Source organism: Chiloscyllium punctatum, chromosome 9, assembly GCF_047496795.1.
Source record: "Chiloscyllium punctatum isolate Juve2018m chromosome 9, sChiPun1.3, whole genome shotgun sequence".
In the NCBI taxonomy this organism is placed as follows: domain Eukaryota; kingdom Metazoa; phylum Chordata; class Chondrichthyes; order Orectolobiformes; family Hemiscylliidae; genus Chiloscyllium; species Chiloscyllium punctatum.
This window is the reverse complement of record NC_092747.1, coordinates 3,480,687-3,499,657: the sequence shown is the minus strand read 5'-3', so window position 1 is coordinate 3,499,657 and position 18,971 is coordinate 3,480,687. Positions and strand designations below refer to the sequence as shown.

The 18,971-nt window shown below is 45.7% G+C and overlaps 1 protein-coding gene across 1 annotated transcript; it reads right to left on the bottom strand.

The window, feature by feature from the left end:
* Window positions 1–813: 813 nt before the first annotated feature.
* Window positions 814–18,459, bottom strand: wdr73 (WD repeat domain 73). Its single transcript, XM_072576715.1, has 8 exons — window positions 18,383–18,459; window positions 15,874–15,941; window positions 13,114–13,202; window positions 11,832–11,920; window positions 8,039–8,106; window positions 4,709–4,870; window positions 3,672–4,028; window positions 814–2,569 (listed from the first exon to the last, which is right to left on the bottom strand). The coding sequence occupies exons 1-8, from the start codon at window positions 18,442–18,444 to the stop codon at window positions 2,340–2,342; spliced, it is 1,125 nt and encodes a 374-aa protein (XP_072432816.1). The 5' UTR covers window positions 18,445–18,459; the 3' UTR covers window positions 814–2,339.
* Window positions 18,460–18,971: the final 512 nt, after the last annotated feature.

Genomic DNA, 18,971 nt, shown 5'->3' with positions numbered 1-18,971 from the left:
CGGGCTTTGTCAATGCGATAATGCAAACTTTCTACTGAACAGGTATAATGAGTTTCTATAATGACCTTCGACAGAGTGAGGTTGCAAAGGAACAAACCCGTTGTGTTTTTGTGGAATGAGCTCTATGTCCGGTGCTGCTCCTGCACGCCAAGCTGCACTCCCCATTAAACCGGGTTGGTCACCCTGCCTGATGGGAAGGGTTAAGCAGAGGACTACAATCCTGCTGCTGATGGCCCTCAGTACCTCACAAATGCCAATTTTAAGCTGCAAGATTTTTAAGAATCTGTCCCTTTTAGCACAGCAAGGGCACCGTCCAACATGATGGAAAGTATCTACAAGCTCTGTGTGGTAGTCCCTCCTACCGCTCCTCTCATGGACAGATATATCTGCAAGAGGGAGGTTGGTGAGGCTGAGGTCAAAGTATGTTTTACCCATTTGTTGGTCCCCTCACCACCAGCCGCAGACCCAGTCTTGCAGCAACGTCCTTTAGGACCCGACCAGCTCGATCAGTGGTGCTGCTGCCAAGCCACTTGCCTGTTGCACTCTGAGCTACCTTCCCCCCAGCCCCTCCCCCTTCCCTACCATTAATCTCACCATCCCCTCGACTCACAGCCTCATTCCAGATGAAGGGTTTTTGCACGAAATGTCGACTCTCCTGCTCCTCGGATGTTGCCTGACCTGCTGTGCTTTTCCAGCACCACACTCAACTCTAATCTCCAGCATCTGCATTCCTCACTTTCGCCTGGTATTTTGGAACACATCTGCTTTACGCAAGGCTGAAAATCTGATGCAAAATTAACAGACGAAAATCAATGAAGCACAAAAATAAGTATTTATAATTTGTGCCAAGTAACCAACAAATTTGTGCCTGTTTTAAAATACACTAAAAAACAAAGAATAAAGAGAATTACTTTTTCACGTGCAATGGTGTACACCAGTTTCAGTTATTAAATCATTTAAAAACATTTATGAAGGTTCAAAGTTTGGGAGAAGATTTGTAGCTCGGGCGCTCGTTGTGAAGATTTATGAAGGTGCCTGCTGCTGTCTTCATACCTAATCCTTCATATCTCTCCCAATGCAATCATTCCTCATGCTTTAATAGTGACAGCAGCTTTCCAGTTATAAATACCATACAATACTGCCTACATCCACAAAGGAGACTTGAATAAAGACCTACAGTCTCTCAAAACAGTATGACAAGCCCCTGCGCCTCGAACAACAGGTCGATCAATCACAGAGACAAGGCCGCACTATCGAGGGGTCAGTCGATCACACAGAGATAAAGCCGCACTATCGAGGGGTCAGTCGATCACACGGTGACAAGGCCGCACTATCGAGGGGTCAGTCGATCACACGGTGACAAGGCCGCACTATCGAGGGGTCAGTCGATCACACGGTGACAAAGCCGCACTATCGAGGGGTCAGTCGATCACACGGTGACAAAGCCGCACTATCGAGGGGTCAGTCGATCACACGGTGACAAAGCCGCACTATCGAGGGGTCAGTCGATCACACGGTGACAAAGCCGCACTATCGAGGGGTCAGTCGATCACACGGTGACAAAGCCGCACTATCGAGGGGTCAGTCGATCACACGGTGACAAAGCCGCACTATCGAGGGGTCAGTCGATCACACGGTGACAAAGCCGCACTATCGAGGGGTCAGTCGATCACACGGTGACAAAGCCGCACTATCGAGGGGTCAGTCGATCACACGGTGACAAAGCCGCACTATCGAGGGGTCAGTCGACCACACGGTGACAAGGCCGCACTATCGAGGGGTCAGTCGACCACACGGTGACAAGGCCGCACTATCGAGGGGTCAGTCGATCACACAGAGACAAAGCCGCACTATCGAGGGGTCAGTCGATCACACAGAGACAAAGCCGCACTATCGAGGGGTCAGTCGACCACACAGAGACAAAGCCGCACTATCGAGGGGTCAGTCGATCACACGGTGACAAAGCCGCACTATCGAGGGGTCAGTCAATCACACGGTGACAAAGCCGCACTATCGAGGGGTCAGTCGATCACACGGTGACAAAGCCGCACTATCGAGGGGTCAGTCGATCACACGGTGACAAAGCCGCACTATCGAGGGGTCAGTCGATCACACGGTGACAGTCTTATTTATATTGGGTTGTGATGTGTTGCAAGGAGACTGGCCTATTTATTACTCACCAGTCCCATGTAAATATCACCCCCTGGTTGAACTTAAGCTGGCATCAGTCACCAACTATTGATGCAGTGTGGGATTGCTGGAGAAGACATACAACGGTGTGGAGTTTCTCTTGGGAAGCAGCGTCCGATGGGACAAAGCTAAATCCAGCAGCATAACTATCAGAGGGTCTTCTGATTGGTCCAATTCCAGACATGGAAAGAGCCATCGTCTGCAGCTGAGAGCAGGACCTGTTGCTTCCAGGGGTGCCAGGCATGTCTGGTGACAATGGGCTTTTCTCGATCAGGCTCCGGGACAACACTGTGACCTCGGTGAATAAAGGTCGGCTCCACTCCCCCGGCTTCTCCCAACCACGAGCTGGTGTCGTAAATGTGAACTGTCCCATTAAAACCTTCAGAAATGACAAGAACCATCTCAGTAGCTGCACAAATACACCAAATGCCCATGTCAAAGGATATCACCCTTATTGCTCCTGTCCCTTCTCCATCATTCAGCCTTATTAGCATCAAGCATCCAATTAGTTAGAGACAACAAACTGCTCTTATTTTCAATTCCCTCCTCATCTTTAGCCCAATAACCCTTTGAGATCTTTGTATTCTAATTCTAGCCCCTTGAGTATTTCCAATTTTAGTCACTCTGCGATTGGCAGCTGTGTCTTCAGCTACCTGGATCCCAAGTTCTGGAATTCTCCCTGCCATTGACAAGCTGTGTCCTCCATAACATGCCCCTCAATCTCATGTTTGGTGACCTGCCCAAAGATCTCTCATGGAGGTGTTCAGAGATCTTGGAGGGTTGTGGGAGACTGCAGAGACAGGGAGGGACAACACCAAGGAAGGACCTGAAAACAAGTGAGGAATTATTACTAGAGCCAAGGTGCTTGATGGGTGAAAGGGGATTGGAGTGTGGAGCAGGCAGATATAGAAATAGTGACAGCGCAGATACTTAACCCCATCCCAGCAACCCCCAAAAGTGGCATTTTGAGTGAGTCACAGTGCACCTTTCTCCCCAGCCTCAGCACAACTGATGCCCCACCTGGTTACTTGGCTTCTTTTAATCACCTCTGACCTACTGTACACCCAAAACCCAGCAAGTGAAAGATTTAAACACAGAGATACTATTCCCTCTGGTCCACTGGAATACTGAACAAGGGAACAGATCCTTCACGTTCAAGCCAGTCTGCAGCCAGGATTGACGAGAGAAAAGGCTTCCTCTCTCACAGGAGGAGGGGGGGGGGGGGGGCGGAAGGGGAGGGGGACATTTGGAATACTCCTCCCTGAAAGATTCAAGCCTGGAACTCAACTTGATCTAAAAACTGAGATCAGTCATTTGCATTAAAGTGGCACATTAAGAGTTACTAAACCAAGCTGAATAAAAGAGTTCATTAAGTCGTGGAACATGCTGGAATGAAGCAGGAAGATCCTGCTGCTCCTATATGACAGATAGGCCTCTCTCTTCCCACACACACACACACCCCCCCCCAAATGCCAACATACCTGACACTGCGAGGTGGTCCTGTAGACAGGGTGCCCATGTCAAGCTCAGGCAGTCACTGTTTGGGATCGTGGTGGGTATTGCCAGTTTGGTCAGGCTCAGGGTCCTGCTCAAATCCCGATAATCAGTCAGCACCACTCGGCCGTCTGAGCAGAGTCTAGCCACCTTCCAGTGCCCAGGTGCCCATCCCATTGTCCAATGGCAGCCACCTTCGTCACTCACAGGCACATCAGAGTGTCCAATCAGACTTGAGGGCTGGCGGCTATCAACCAACCATAGACGGCCGTTCAGGGAGCAGAAAGAAAAGATGGAATGATCAAGAAACTCCAGCTCACTGATTGGCTCACAGTCAGCTAGCCCTGAGGAGAGAATCAACACATGTTCCTGTTATTTGGGATCTAGCTTCAAGTGTTCAATCAGGTCACTCCTCAACTCCCTCACTCTTATTCATTCCCAATGGACCTCAACCCCTTCCCATTCATTCCCACTGGACACATTCCCAATAGATTCGATCCCCTTCCATTTCACTCCTGTATCCGAGGTGACCCAAATGCGTTCCCATTCACTTCCACTGTCACATCCCTGACATAGTCCTTACGGTCTCCACATCCCTGATATATTCAGTTACAGGGATTAATAAGTACTCCTTTCAAGTTAAGAGAATTGTGCCTCATTTTGTCTCACCATTTCCCTACCTCAGAATCTTGTCCCCAGTGTAAGAATCACCTCTCAATTTCAGTGCTACTAAGTCTGACTGCAGGGGCTGGAGGGAGAGACCTTCCCTGGTCTTATTGCAAATCCTCCATCATGGTAAGCAGGATCATCACAATAATCCTTCAATCTCCTGGGGCACTGCTCCCATTTGATTCTGTAGTCAGCAGGGCCACACCAGTTTTCCCTGGGATATGGTGGCTTGGGATCAGGGAGTCCTATACATCTCCCAAGGAGCTGTGTGACAGAAGTAACTATCAAACAGATGCTATCTGCAGGCATTTTGCATGAGAGGCAGAATTTTTGAGAGATAGAAAGACAGACCCACCTGTGGTAAAAAGAACTTTGTGCGATGCAATTTCCTGGATTGAGAGGTCGCTAACCTTTGAACCATGGAGCACCCGTGGGGTCGGAGAGCAGATGGCAGAGATTTTTGACCACTGGCTGCCTGGTGTCTGGTACTGGATAGAGTCCACCAAGGTGATGGCATCTGTCACAGGGAGGACAGACAGTTACTGAAACAGAAGGGCATTACTCATCACTGTACAGGTGGCACCTGGAATACCAAAACCTTGGGATGGTTTCCCATTCATGTATTTATCCAATTCTCTTTCGAAATGGGGACCCTGCTTCCACCTTTCTGACACTGCACTCCAGCTCGTAACTCCATGTGTTAAAAATAAAATTCTCCTCTCCCTTCCAGTTCTCCTGTCAAATCATTTTCTATCTGCCCCCACCCCTCCCCCCAGAATTTCCAGTACAGGACAGTGGCAAGAGCCATTGTAAACTAATGGGTGCAATTGTTGAAGGACCAAATAGAGCCAGGTGAGTGGAGTCACATTCTTGAAGCTATCGAAACAAGTCAAATTGGCTGTTAAAAAATAAATCATTCAGGTCCTTGGCTTTAAAAATGAACAAAGTCAAGAGTCACCTGACAAAGGAGCAGCGCTCCAAAAGCTTGTGACTTCAAATGAACCGGTTCGACTATACCCTGGTGTGGCCTGACTTTGACTTTGTCCATTCCCAGTCCAACACTAGCTCCTCCTCATCAATTATAAAGGGAGGCAGAGATTATAAAAGACAAGACTTTGTCCTTAATCTTTATCAAACAGCAGCAGGCCTCTGCACTCCACTCCAGGCACCACACTTTAGGGAGGATGTTAAGGCCTTAGGGAGGCTGTAGAGGAGGTTTACAAGAGACGAGGGACTTCTGTGAACACGAACCACCTGGTGAAGCTGAGAGTGCTCTCCAATGGGGACAGTGTCAAGGGAGCTTCACTTTATTTGCAATAAGACCAGGGAAGGTCTCTCCCTCCAGCCCCTGCAGTCAGACTGGGGTCAAGACTCTGAGGTAGAGAAGTGGTGAGACTTATCGTTTAAAAACAGAGAGCAGAGAAGGTAAAGATAAAGACGTACTGAGATATTCAGAGTTAATAAAAGGTTTTATTGGTGTAAAATGAGGCCCAACCAGTTTCAGTTGTCAGAGGATAGACTTATGATGTGTCTGCTAAAAACCCTCACCTTCCCGCTGGTTCTTCGACTCAGTGAGTTGTGGAATGTGTTCCGAAAGGGCAGACGGAGCGGATTCAATGAGAGTTTTCAAACGGGAGCTGGAGAAATACTAGAGATGGAAAAAAACCCAAGGTGCTGGGAAAGAGCAAGTGGAATGAGAGGAGTTAGGTAGCTCTCTGAAAGATCCAGGCCTGGCTTCATGGGGAAAATCGGCCGGCACCCTGTGTTCTATTCTAGGAAATGTCACAGGCAAAAGATCCTCAGGCCACAGAAGCCCTCTGCTGGTGATAGAATTAACAGCGAGTGATGCCCAGGGAGCCAGATCAGCCGACCTTCTGTCATTCTCTCCCACACTGCAACAAGCTCGGCACAGGATTACATACCAACATGAGGAATAAGTGCAGAAGGTGGCTATTCAGCTGCTCAAGCCTGTTCCACCATTCAATAAGGTCACAGCTGGCCTGATTGTTTCGAATCCCATAACGCTGTCTACCTTCAATAATCCTTAATTCCCTGCAACACCAGAATCTCTCCACCTCCACCTTAAAAACATTCAGTGGCTCCACTGCCTTTGTGTGTCAGAGTTGGAAAGAGCTTCTCTTGATCTTTGTTCTAAATGGTGCCCCTAATTTTAAAGCCATCCCCCTGGGCTGACCCTTTCGACATCCACCTCGTCATAACCATTCTGGGTCAGATACACTTCAGCCCTCACTCTCTAAACTCCAGGGGAAACAAGCTCAGCCTGTCCAACCTTCCCTCAGAAGACAAGCCAATCACTCCAGGCATCAAGCAAGTAAACTTCCTAAAATGCATTTATATCCGTCCTTAAATATAGAGGTCAATAAACTGTACTTAGTATCTGAAATGTGATCTCACCAATACCAGGGGAAGGATGCATGACTATAGGGAATGAAGTTAATTAGACAGTTCTTTCAAAGGGCTAGCAAAGATACAATGGACAGAATGATCTCCTGAGCCATGCACAGTTAAGAAAGGCTTAACATTGAACTAAGTTGCTCAGATCCCAAACCATTGAGTCTAATTCTTTCAACAGCATTCGTAACCAGCACCCCCCTCCCCAAACTCACAATCACTTACATTCTGAAGGACAAGGGCAGCAGGAACATGGGAACACCACCCCCTGCACGTTCCCCTCCAAGCCCCTCCCCACCCTGACTTGGAAATATATCGCCGTTCCTTCAGCATCACATAATGCTGGAATTTCCTCCCCAAGGAGATTGTGGGTCTGTCTACCACATACAGAGTTATAGGACCTGTACAGCATGGAAACAGACCATCCAGTCCAACCCATCCACGCCGACCAAATATCCTAAATTAATCTAGTCCAATTTACCAGCACCCGGCCCTTATCCCTCCAAATCCTTCCTATTCATGTACCTATCCAGATGCCTCTTAAATGTTGTAATTGTACCAGCCTCCACCACTTCCTCTGGCACATTCCATATACGTACCACCCTCTGTGAAAAGGTTGCCCCTTAGGTCTCTTTTATATCTTTCCCCTCTCACCCTAAACCTATGCCCTCTAGTTCTGGACTCTCCAACCCCAGGGAAAAGACTTTGCCTATTTATCCTATCCATGCCCCTCATAATTTTATAAACCTCTATAAGGTCACCCCTCAGCCTCCGACGCTCCAGGGAAAACAGCCCCAGCCTGTTCAGCCTCTCCCTGTAGCTCAGATCCTCCAACCCTGGCAGCATCTTTATAAATCTTCTCTGAACCCTTTCTAATTTAACGACATCTTTCTGATAGCAGGTTGGACTGCAGGAGGCAGCCAACCACCCCCTTCTCACAGGGTAATTAGTGACATTAAAAAAATGCTGGCCGAGATGGATAGGGTTTTGTTGGGTGAGAGTGATCAGCATGTGGAACGAATGTGGGTGAACAGAGTTAATACACTGGTCAAACATGACTATAATGAAGGGACAGCACATTTTCTGGAAGAGGTGTCAGTGAAGGATGCAGCTGGCCCCAGAATTTAACACTCTGCTTGCTCCGTCCATGCAAGTGAAGAGCTGAGAGTACAGGAGAGGCTCTAAACCGTACTCAGACCCACGGTATCAGCCCTTGCCTTAGTGTAAACCCCTGCACAACAGGATTAAGAACATGATGTAATGATTCACTAACCGCTCTCATCTGTTGCCAAGCACCAGACCTGTAGCAAGGTATCAGGAGGTCCACTGCTCACCAAAAGGCTGTAGGGAAAGAATTAAGCCCCTAAATACAACATTTACAACATAGCTAAAGGCCAATTTGGCAAAACCAGCATTTATGCTCAATACTAGCTTCCTCCAAACCCCTCTCCATCTTACCATGTCCTTCTATTCCTTTCTGCCCTATAAGTTTACACAGCTTCCCCTGAATCACATTTATACTGTGGATAGAAATAGAAGCAAGTAGAGAGAGACAGGCAGTACAGAGCTGGCATTGGAAAACAACACGATTATTTAATGGTCTCATAGTGAAGGCATCCTCGGTATCAGTGATCACAACAATACTGAATTTTGATTTTCCGTTCACAGGTGAAAAGAATAGATCTTTAAAAAATTTGTCATGAGGTTGAGGATGTCGCTGGCTAGACCAGCCTTTATTGCCATCTCTAATTGCCCAGAGGGTAGTTCAGACTCAGCCACATTGCTGTGGGTCGACAATCCCATGTAGGTCAAACTGGGCAGTTTCCTTCCCTAAAGTTCACATTAGTGGACCAGATGGAGTTTTTAAACAATGGATTCATAGCCATCGCCCCTGCCTGAATCAACGATGCTGCGATGGAGATGGTCGACAGCATCAAGGTCCTGGGAGTGACGATCACCAATAATCTGGCTGGGTTCACCCATGTCAATGCAATGATCAGATGTACAGAACGATGCCTCTACTCCCTCAGGAGGCAAAGAAAGTTCAGCATGTCCACAAAGACACTCACCAATTTTTATAGCTGCACCGTAGAAAGCATCCAATCCAAATGCATTACAGAGTGGTACGGCAACTGTTCCGCCCAAGACTGTAATAACTTCCAGAGAGTTGTGAGAACAACCCAGTCCATCATGTGAACCAGCCTTCCACCCATCGACACTTCCCACTACCTCAGAAAAGCAACCAACGTATTCAAGACCCCTCCCATCCTGGTTATACTCTCTTCAACCCTCTTCCATTGGGTAGTAGATACAAACGTTTCAATATACACAGGAACAGATTCAAGAACAGCTTCTTCTCTGCTGTTATCAGACTTGTGAATGGACTGCTGAAATGGTAATTCTGATCTCTCTCTGTGTACCTTTTCTGCAGCTGTAACTCTGTATTCTGCACTCAGCTCTGCTGCCCTCCAATGTACATGGTACAACCTGCCTGTGTAGCAAGCAGAACACTTTTCACTGTATCTTGGTACATTACACCAATACATCAAATTAAATCATTAGACTCTTAATTCCAGATTTTGTCATTTTCTATGTAAATATTAATTTATTAAGCACAAAGAAAAGAGGGAACACGTAGAAACAATTACTAAACCAGCAGTCTATGTGGGAGTGGACCCCAAGTCTTGCTCATTCCCTTCCCCAGCCGTCTCCACAAAAGGCAGGGCAGGTGACTGAGGTGTCAGTGGGGGGGGGGGGGGGACTTTGGGGTCAACGACCATCATTCTATTAGATTTAAAATAATGATGGAAAAGGATAGACCAGATCTAAAAGTTGAAGTTCGAAATTGGAGAAAGACCCATTCTGACAGTATTAGGCAAGAACTTTTGGAAGCTGATTGGGGTCAGATGTTCGCAGGTAAAGGGACGGCTGGAAAATGGGAAGCCTTCAGAAATGAGATAACAAGAATCCAGAGAAAGTATATTCCTGTCAGGGTGAAAGGGAAGGCTGGTAGGTATAGGGAATGCTGGATGACTAAAGAAATTGAGGGTTTGGTTAAGAAAAAGAAGGAAGCATATGTCAGGTATAGACAGGATGGATCGAGTGAATCCTTAGAAGAGTATAAAGGCAGTAGGAGTATACTTAAGAGGGAAATCAGGAGGGCAAAAGGGGGACATAAGATAGCTTTGGCAAATAGAGTTAGGGAGAATCTAAAGGGTTTTTACAAATACATTAAGGACAAAAGGGTAACTAGGGAGAGAATAGGGCCCCTTAAAGATCAGCAAGGCGGCCTTTGTGCGGAGCCACAGAAAATGGGGGAGATACTAAATGAATATTTTGCATCAGTATTTACAGTGGAAAAGGATATGGAAGATATAGACTGTAGGGAAATAGATGGTGACATCTTGCAAAATGTCCAGATTACAGAGGAGGAAGTGCTGGATGTCTTGAAACGGGTAAAGGTGGATAAATCCCCAGGACCTGATCAGGTGTACCCGAGAACTCTGTGGGAAGCTAGAGTAGTGATTGCTGGGCCTCTTGCTAAGATATTTGAATCATCGATAGTCACAGGTGAGGTGCCAGAAGACTGGAGGTTGGCAAACGTGGTGCCACTATTTAAGAAGGGTGGTAAGGACAAGCCAGGGAACTATAGACCGGTGAGTCTGATGCGGTGGTGGGTAAGTTGTTGCAGGAAATCCTGAGGGACAGGATGTACATGTATTTGGAAAGGCAAGGACTGATTAGGGATAGTCAACATGGCTTTGTGCGTGGGAAATCATGTCTCACAAACTTGATTGAGTGTTTTTGAAGAAGTAACAAAGAGGATTGATGATGGCAGAGCAGTAGATGTGATCCATATGGACTTCAGTAAGGTGTTCGACAAGGTTTCCCATGGGAGACTGGTTAGCAAGGTTAGATCTCATGGAATACAGGGAGAACTAGCCATTTGGATACAGAACTGGCTCAAAGGTAGAAGACAGAGGGTGGTGGTGGAGGGTTGTTTTTCAGACTGGAGGCCTGTGACTAGCGGAGTGCCATAAGGATCGGTGCTGGGTCCTCTAGTTTTCGTCATTTATATAAATGATTTGGATGCAAGCATAAGAGGTACAGTTAGTAAGTTTGCAGATGACACCAAAATTGGAGGTGTAGTGGACAGCGAAGAGGGTTACCTCAGATTACAACAGGATCTGGACCAGATGGGCCAATGGGCTGAGAAGTGGCAGATGGAGTTTAATTCAGATAAATGCGAGGTGCTGCATTTTGGGAAAGCAAATCTTAGCAGGACTTATACACTTAATGGTAAGGTCCTAGGGAGTGTTGCTGAACAAAGAGACCTTGGAGTGCTGGTTCATAGCTCCTTGAAAGTGGAGTCGCAGGTAGATAGGATAGTGAAGGTGTTTGGTATGCTTTCCTTTATTGGTCAGAGTATTGAGTACAGGAGTTGGGAGGTCATGTTGCGGCTGTACAGGACATTGGTTAGGCCACTGTTGGAATATTGCAATTCTGGTCTCCTTCCTATCGAAAAGATGTTGTGAAACTTGAAAGGGTTCAGAGAAGATTGACAAGGATGTTGCCAGGGTTGGAGGCTTTGAGCTATAGGGAGAGGCTGAACAGGCTGGGGCTCTTTTCCATGGTGTGTCGGAGGCTGAGGGGTGACCTTATAGAGGTTTACAAAATTATGAGGGGCATGGATAGGGTAAATAGACAAAGTCTTTTTCCTGGGGTCAGGGAGTCCAGAACTAGAGGGCATAGGTTTAGGGTGAGAGGGGAAAGATATAAAAGAGACCTAAGGGGCAACTTTTTCACACAGAGGGTGGTAGGTGTATGGAATGAGCTGCCAGAGGAAGTGGTGAAGGCTGGGTACAATTGCAACATTTAAGAGGCATTTGGATGGGTATATGAATAGGAAGGGTTTGGAGGGATATGGACCAGGTGCTGGCAGATGGGACTAGATTGGGTTGGGATACCTGGTCAGCATGGACGGGTTGGACTGAAGGGTCTCTTTCCGTGCTGTACATCTCTATGACTCTATAACAGTATTCCGATCATTCACGTTCAAGACCTACCTGGTCCCCACCACATGTTTCAGTTCGGAAATGGGCCTCTGTGAGAAGCCACCATGTTTCACTGTGAAGTCTCTTTCTGGGCAAAGTCCCTGCAGGTGAAAAGATAGAGGGTAAAACTCAGAGGGAAATCCCCTTTGCTGATTGCAGTCCCACCCCTTCCCTCCAAGAGAATCCCCACAGTGAGGGAACTGAAGCAGCAATGGAGATGAAGGTGTCAGTTCTTGCCAGATAAAGATGAACAAGGATCCACTGTCAGACCTTCACCCTCCTGGGATGGTAGGTCTCACGTGGTGCACTCATGACCCTTGCTGACCCTGAGAACAGATATTCGGGATTGAATCAATTACTCGCGTAGGGCAGCAATGAAACATGGGTCCATCCATAACAATAAATGAATGAGGAGTAGGTGAAGGCCACTCAGCCCATTCAGCCTGCGCCACCATTTGGCTAATCTCAACTTCACCCTCCTGGCTGTGCTCCATAGCCTTTTAACCCATTGGTAATTAAAAATCTATCTCCTTCGCAAATTTATTCAGCGTCCCCCACATCCTGGGGTCAGGAGTTCCACAGACTCATGACCCTTTGAGAGAGAAAGTTCTTATCTGTTTTAAATCTGTTGACCCTTATCATAAAACTATGACCTCACATTCTAGATTGGCCCACATAAGGAAACACTTTTCTATTTATTAATCCAATACATACTTCAATGAAATCTCCCCTCATCCTTATACACTCTAGTATAAATACACCTAAACTGCTCAATCCCTCTTAAGACAAACCTGGAATCAACCCAACGGCTACCATTCCCTGATTTCTTCTAGCCCAGCATCTAAGCGAATACAATTCTCAATCTACAGTCTAAAGGTGATTGGGCAGCACTTACTGAACACTGCTGAGTGTGTTAATGGCTACACTAACAATTAAGGAAGATAATGAGTTGAGCTTGTAACATGACTAATCTATACTTGCTGGAAGTGGCACAGTTCATATACAGAGACCCATTCTCTACAATCAAGAGGAATACACTGAAGACTTGTGCCTTATTTGAATAACCCGGGAGCTCAGTGAGTCTGTCTTTCCCCATTGCTTTCTCCATGGCAATCACAGTCAACTTTCTGATCAATTATCCCCTTTCCTGCTGTAATGGGAATTGCTTTAATGGTTTGGACATTGACATGCTCGTATTTGTCCCGATGAGTGATAGTAACATACTTCACTTCAGTCAGCTTTCCTGTTGATTCTGAACGAAGCTCAATAACTCACTCTTCAATTACACAGTCACCTGGTTTCCTTTAGCGCAGAGTTTCTCAGGGAGTGAAAGCTCCAGGATTTCATTCTTCTTGCCCACATTGTATCCAGCGACACAGATACCTACCAAACAGGGAAGGACGAGATTCAAAGTACTAAGTAACTCTGGTATTACACCAGACAATGCGTGCACACTGCCATAGTAATATTAACACCTCAAGGCCTTCGGTTACTTAAAAGGACTAGGATATGTGGACACTAAAGCAAGCAGCAGATAGAGCCATAGAGCTCTACAGCATGGAAACACACCCTTCCCTCCAACTAGTCCTTGCCAACCAGATATGCTAAATTAATCTAGTCCCATCTGCCAGCACTTGGCCCATATCCCTCCGATCCCTTCCTTATTGGATGCCTTTAAATGGTGTAATTGTACCAGCTTCCACTCCTTCCTCTGGCAGCACATTCCTACACCGTGTGAAAAGGTTGCCCCTTGGGTCCCTTTTAAATCTTTCCTCTATCACCTATAACAAAAACCTATCTCAGATTTATGCCCTCTAGTTTTGGACTTCCTTACCCCAGGGAAAAGACCTTGGTTGATAACCGTATCAATGCCCCTCATGATTTTATAAACCTCTATAAGGTCACCCCTCAGCCTCCGATGCTCCAGGGAAAACAGTCCCAGCCTGTTCAGCCTCTCCCTGTAGCTCAAACCCTCCAACCCTGGTAACATCCTTGTAAATCTTTTCTGAACCCTTTCAAGTTTCACAACGTCTTTCCGATAGGAAGGAGACCAGAATTACACGCAATATTCTAAAAGTGGCCTAACCAATGACCTATACAGCTGCAACATGACCTCCCAACCCCTGGACTCAATACTCTGACCAATAAAGGAAAGCATACCAAACACCTTCTTCACTATCCTATTTACCTGCGATTCCACTTTCAAGGAGCTATGAACCTGCACTCCAAGGTCTCTTTGTTCAGCAACACTCCCTAGGACCTTACCATTAAGTGTATAAGTCCTGCTAAGATTTGCTTTCCCAAAATGCAGTACCTCACATTTATCTGAATTAAACTTATCTGCCACTCCTTAACCCAGTCGCTCATCTGATCGAGGTCCCATTTTACTCTGAGGTAACTTTCTTCGCTGTCCACTACACCTCCAATTTTGATGTCATCTGCAAATTTACCTACTATACTTCCTACATTAACATTCAAATCATTTATATAAAGGACAAAAAGCAGTGCAGGGCAGTAACTAACGTCTGTTTCTCCAGTTCTTTCTCTAGTATAATATGGTTTCAGCATGTTCACATGACATACCTGATACCTTTTTCTCTTAGTGAGTTTTGAGAGGATTTGTAGCGCAGTTCTTTCAAACTCAACACAAGTCTGACCTGGTTCCTTCTTTGTGTTTCTGAACCACTATCTATGTGCTTCTGGTACCAATTCATAAGCCCTTCAAATAGCCTCCTCATAATCTCTTGACCCCTCATCTGACAGCGCGGCCAATACCTCACTCGCTCTGCCGACCGGTTTAGTCTGAACTAGCATTACCCATAAATCCTCAGACCACTCCATCTGCCTAGTCAATTTTTCAAATGAAATAAAGGCTTCAATATCTTCCTCATCAAAAAGTTTTGATCAAAAAGGCAAAGTTTTGATTTATTTGTTTTTTAATCTCCATCCTGTTAACTTGACTTTGCTGACTAAGTTGCAGCTTTTCAAGTTCAAATTCTCTCTTTTTGCTCAGCTAAGAACCTTCCCTCACTTTCTTTTTCCTGTCTCTCTCTCTCTCTCTTTCTCTTTCTCTCTCCCCCTTTCTCTTTCTTCTCTCTCCCCCTTCCTCTTTCTCTCTCCCTTTATCTTCTAACTCCATTTTCCTCAATGTTTTTCTACCTCTCTTTCACTTGTCTGTTTCTCTCTGATACCCCTAAATATTTGAGTAATTCCTTCACAATTTCAGCTTTCCTTCTGTTCTCGGTTAAACCCAAATTGAACTTCTTTGCTAATTCTAAAAGTATGGACATTTTTCCTTCATTGTACACTTTGACAAATTTGAGAATCATCCTCAAATCCCAGAACTCTTTAGCAATTTTAAGAGCCATCTCTCACTTTTAATTTAATCAACCACAAGTCACTAAAATTAAACAAATTGTCTCACCTACGTTTTATTTAAAGATCTAGGACACTAATCTGCAAATGTTTAAATCTGCTGGGATTTTTCATACCCCAAATCTATTCAAATCTGAATAAACCAGTTCAAATCCCAACAACAAGCCCCTAAACTGTTACAAAAGGTACTTTTAAGACAGCTATTCTCCAGGCAGTCTGTAGATTTCATTTGCTTGGCAATCCTCCCAAATGTTCAATTTTCCCTGGTCTTATACTGCCAAAGCATCGGATTGTGTCATTGGCTTTTAAGATTGTCAACATACAAAATTCAAACTTGATTGGACTTTGTTTTTGGGGGGTATATTTTAAACTGATCGGCTTAATTTGAATCTGTTTCTGTCTCCATGGCAACCAGCTACCCCAATGGCTAGACCACATTTTACATTGTATCTTATTCAGAACTCTTGATGCTGTCAGGTAGTTCTGCTTGCTTTCAACTCTCCCAAAGGTACAGTACACACATATCTTCATAACACTTCTAAATCAGAAGAATACAAACTTAGTTTCTATTTTCCATTTTCATAATTTAACTCTTTCAAATCTCAATGAAGATCAGATACTGTTTTGGGAAATGATCTATTATATAAACACATTCTGAGAAAAATGCAAACCGACATACTTCTATCCTGAATCCACTCTATAACTCGTGTTGGTTGTTGAAGTTCATACACATGAAGGTCATTGTACCTGATACAGACACACAGAATATGGTGATTCACACTATCATAATGTAAGGCACTTCAATCTCAACTTACATTTAAAACGTAAAACAAACTGCTCCAGGAGAGTAAATAACAGATAAAATGTGACACCAAAATATATAACAAAAAATGATCAAAAAGCTCACTCTAACAGAAAAGAAGCATCTAAAAACCATCATTTCATTTCACAGCCTCATCCCACTATCCTGGTTTAACTTGAGGCAATGCTACTTCATAATTCACTATTTCCACACCGCAGTCCCAGTTGGGAGTCAGCTGGTGTCTGAGGCAGAGTGACACAAGATGAGCTTAGGTGTGCCCTCATGCCAGGGACCAAAGAGACAACACAAGACCGAAGGGTGTGGTGCTGGAAAGCACAGCTGGTCAGGCAGCAACCAAGGAGCAGGAGAGTCGATGTTTTGGGCATAAGCCCTTCATCAGAAACATTGATTCTCCTGCTCCTAGGACAATGCCTGACCAGCTGTGCTTTTCCAGCACCACACTCTTCAATACTGCAGTCCTCGTTTTCTCCTAGAAAACACAAGACCCTCCAGAATACCCCTATTTTCCCGATGCCCCATCTATCATCCCATCCAGAATACTTTCCACCCCAGCAGCCTATAGATCACACTGACCCACCCCATGAATTATCCCCTTCCCTTTCAGAGAGACACATACAACACTTCACCTTCATGTCACACTGCACCCCCCCCGCCCCACCCCCTCACCCCCAAGAGAGCTGTGGAAAATAACATTTGAAAAGACACATTTTAATTTAGACTAAATACATTAATTTTTTTCAAAAGTACACTGAATGTTTTCGAAAGGAGGGATGGCAGGGCAGCTCAGCTCAGTCCCACATGTTACACAAACTGCTGTATGCGGGAAATCTTAGATGTTCCTAGCAATCAGGATAATTACATCTGCAGGAAGTGCCAATAGTTTGAGCAGCTTGAGCACAAATGTTTGGAGGTTTGGAGGCACAGCAATATGTTAACATGTCTGGAAGCTACATGGAGAGCACATTTTCAGACATGACCACCCAACATTGTAAGGAAATGCAATAAGAGAAGGAATGGGTGATGGTCAATCAGAAAAGGGGAGGCAACCACGTAGTAAGTGAAGCCCCAGACTGCATCTCACTCAACAATGGATTTTCTGTGTTGGAGAAATTGTGAGAGCGATGGTTCTTCTGAGGAGTGCAGCCAAAACCCAGCAGCACAGGGTGGGAGCAGAAAGACAGAGTGAACAATAATGATGAGAAATTCAATAGAGATACAGACAAATGTTTCTGCAGCCACAGGCACAACTCAGAGATGGTGTGTTATGTTGCTGGAGCCATGGTCAAGGTCATCACTGAACAGCTGTAGAGCATGTAGAGGCAGGGCAATCATTCAGAAATTATGGTTCTTGTTGGGACAAACAATATATGTTAGAAAGAAAAGTGAGGTCCTGAAGCAAGAATTTGGGGAGCTAGGTAGCATGTTAAAAAGCAGGACATCAAAAGTTCTATCTCTGGATTACTCCCAGTTCTACTGCAGATACAACCAGGATAACTAGGTTGGTTTCTGGGGAAGATGGTGCCAATACCAGGATTACACCTTGAACAGACCAACATCCCTGTGTTTGAGGTGAGAGTAGGGGTGCTGTTTGCTAGTGCAGGTAGTGGCGGTAGTTTAAACGAATTTGCAAGGGGGGGGGGGGGGGGGGAAGAATAGGACGCAAGTGGAGGTACAGCAGAGCTGGGTGTACAGAGAAATCGAGAGTGGGGCACTGGAAGAAGCACAGCAGGTCAGGCAGCATTCGAGGAGCAGGAGAATCGATGTTTCGGGCAAAAAGCCTTTCATCAGACGGAGAAGAGGAGCCAAGTCAGTCTAGAAGACAGTATAAGTACAGTCTAGTTAAAGCACAAGGGAGGATGGCATGTTATTTTAATGCGGTAAAAAACAATGACTGCAGATGCTGGAACCCAGATTCTGGATTAGTGGTGCTGGAAAAACACAGCAGTTCAGGCAGCATCCCTTCAGCTTTTGCCCGAAACGTTGATTTCGCTGCTCGTTGGATGCTGCCTGAAAGTGGTCTTCCAGCACCACGAATCCAGAATGTTATTTTAATGCAAGGAGTCCTTCAAGTGAAGCAGGTGCACTGAGGGAATTGACAGGATTACAACGAGGGAGGGACTGACAGCTCAACACTGGAAGGTATACAATCTCCCTGCGGGAAGGGGAGGGGTGATGTGAAGAGACGGCGTCTCAAACACTGATGAGGGACGGTCCCTGAGAGAGTCCCTCAGACACGGCCGCACGCGGGGGACAGTCAGAGACTGAAAATGTAAATAAGATCCAGACAACTTTAAAAACGACAAAGCAATCGGCCCAAGAGGAGTCTCTCTCCCCGGCCCCCGGCCCCCGGCCCCCGGCCCCTCACAGTCTCAGAGACTCCAACATCCAAACGTCCCAATCGCTCTCATCCTCCGACGCCGCCGCCATCTTCGCGTCTCCACAGCAACGGTCACTTCCGGCGCCTGACGTTTCGTCACTTCCGAATCACTTCCCGCCTTTTCCAAGACGAACACACCAATCTAATTATTTTTTTCCGGTGGGAGGAACCGACCGCCCGATAAATTGAAATACCCGAACGAGGAAATAAAATCCATCCGAATTTCGACAGTTTCTGTGACGCGGGGACGGCGCTGGGGTATGACGTCACGGGAATATAACTACGCCAGCCTCCGTGTTACTTAATTATTTATTTAAGGATCACCACTTCTTCTGTCAACCAACAAAATGTTAATTATTTTTTAAATAAACTGTTCAGGGAAATAAATAAATCGACGGTTGGGGTGAAAACTAACACCCAACGGTTACGTCACTTCCGTGTTTGTTTTTTAACTTCTCACCAAATTATTATTATTATGTATTCCGTCCCTGGGATTATTTTCACGTCAATCAGAAACGGATTTCTCGTCAAATGCCTTTTGTCTGATTACTTTTCTGTCGCTGAGGACTTTTGATGG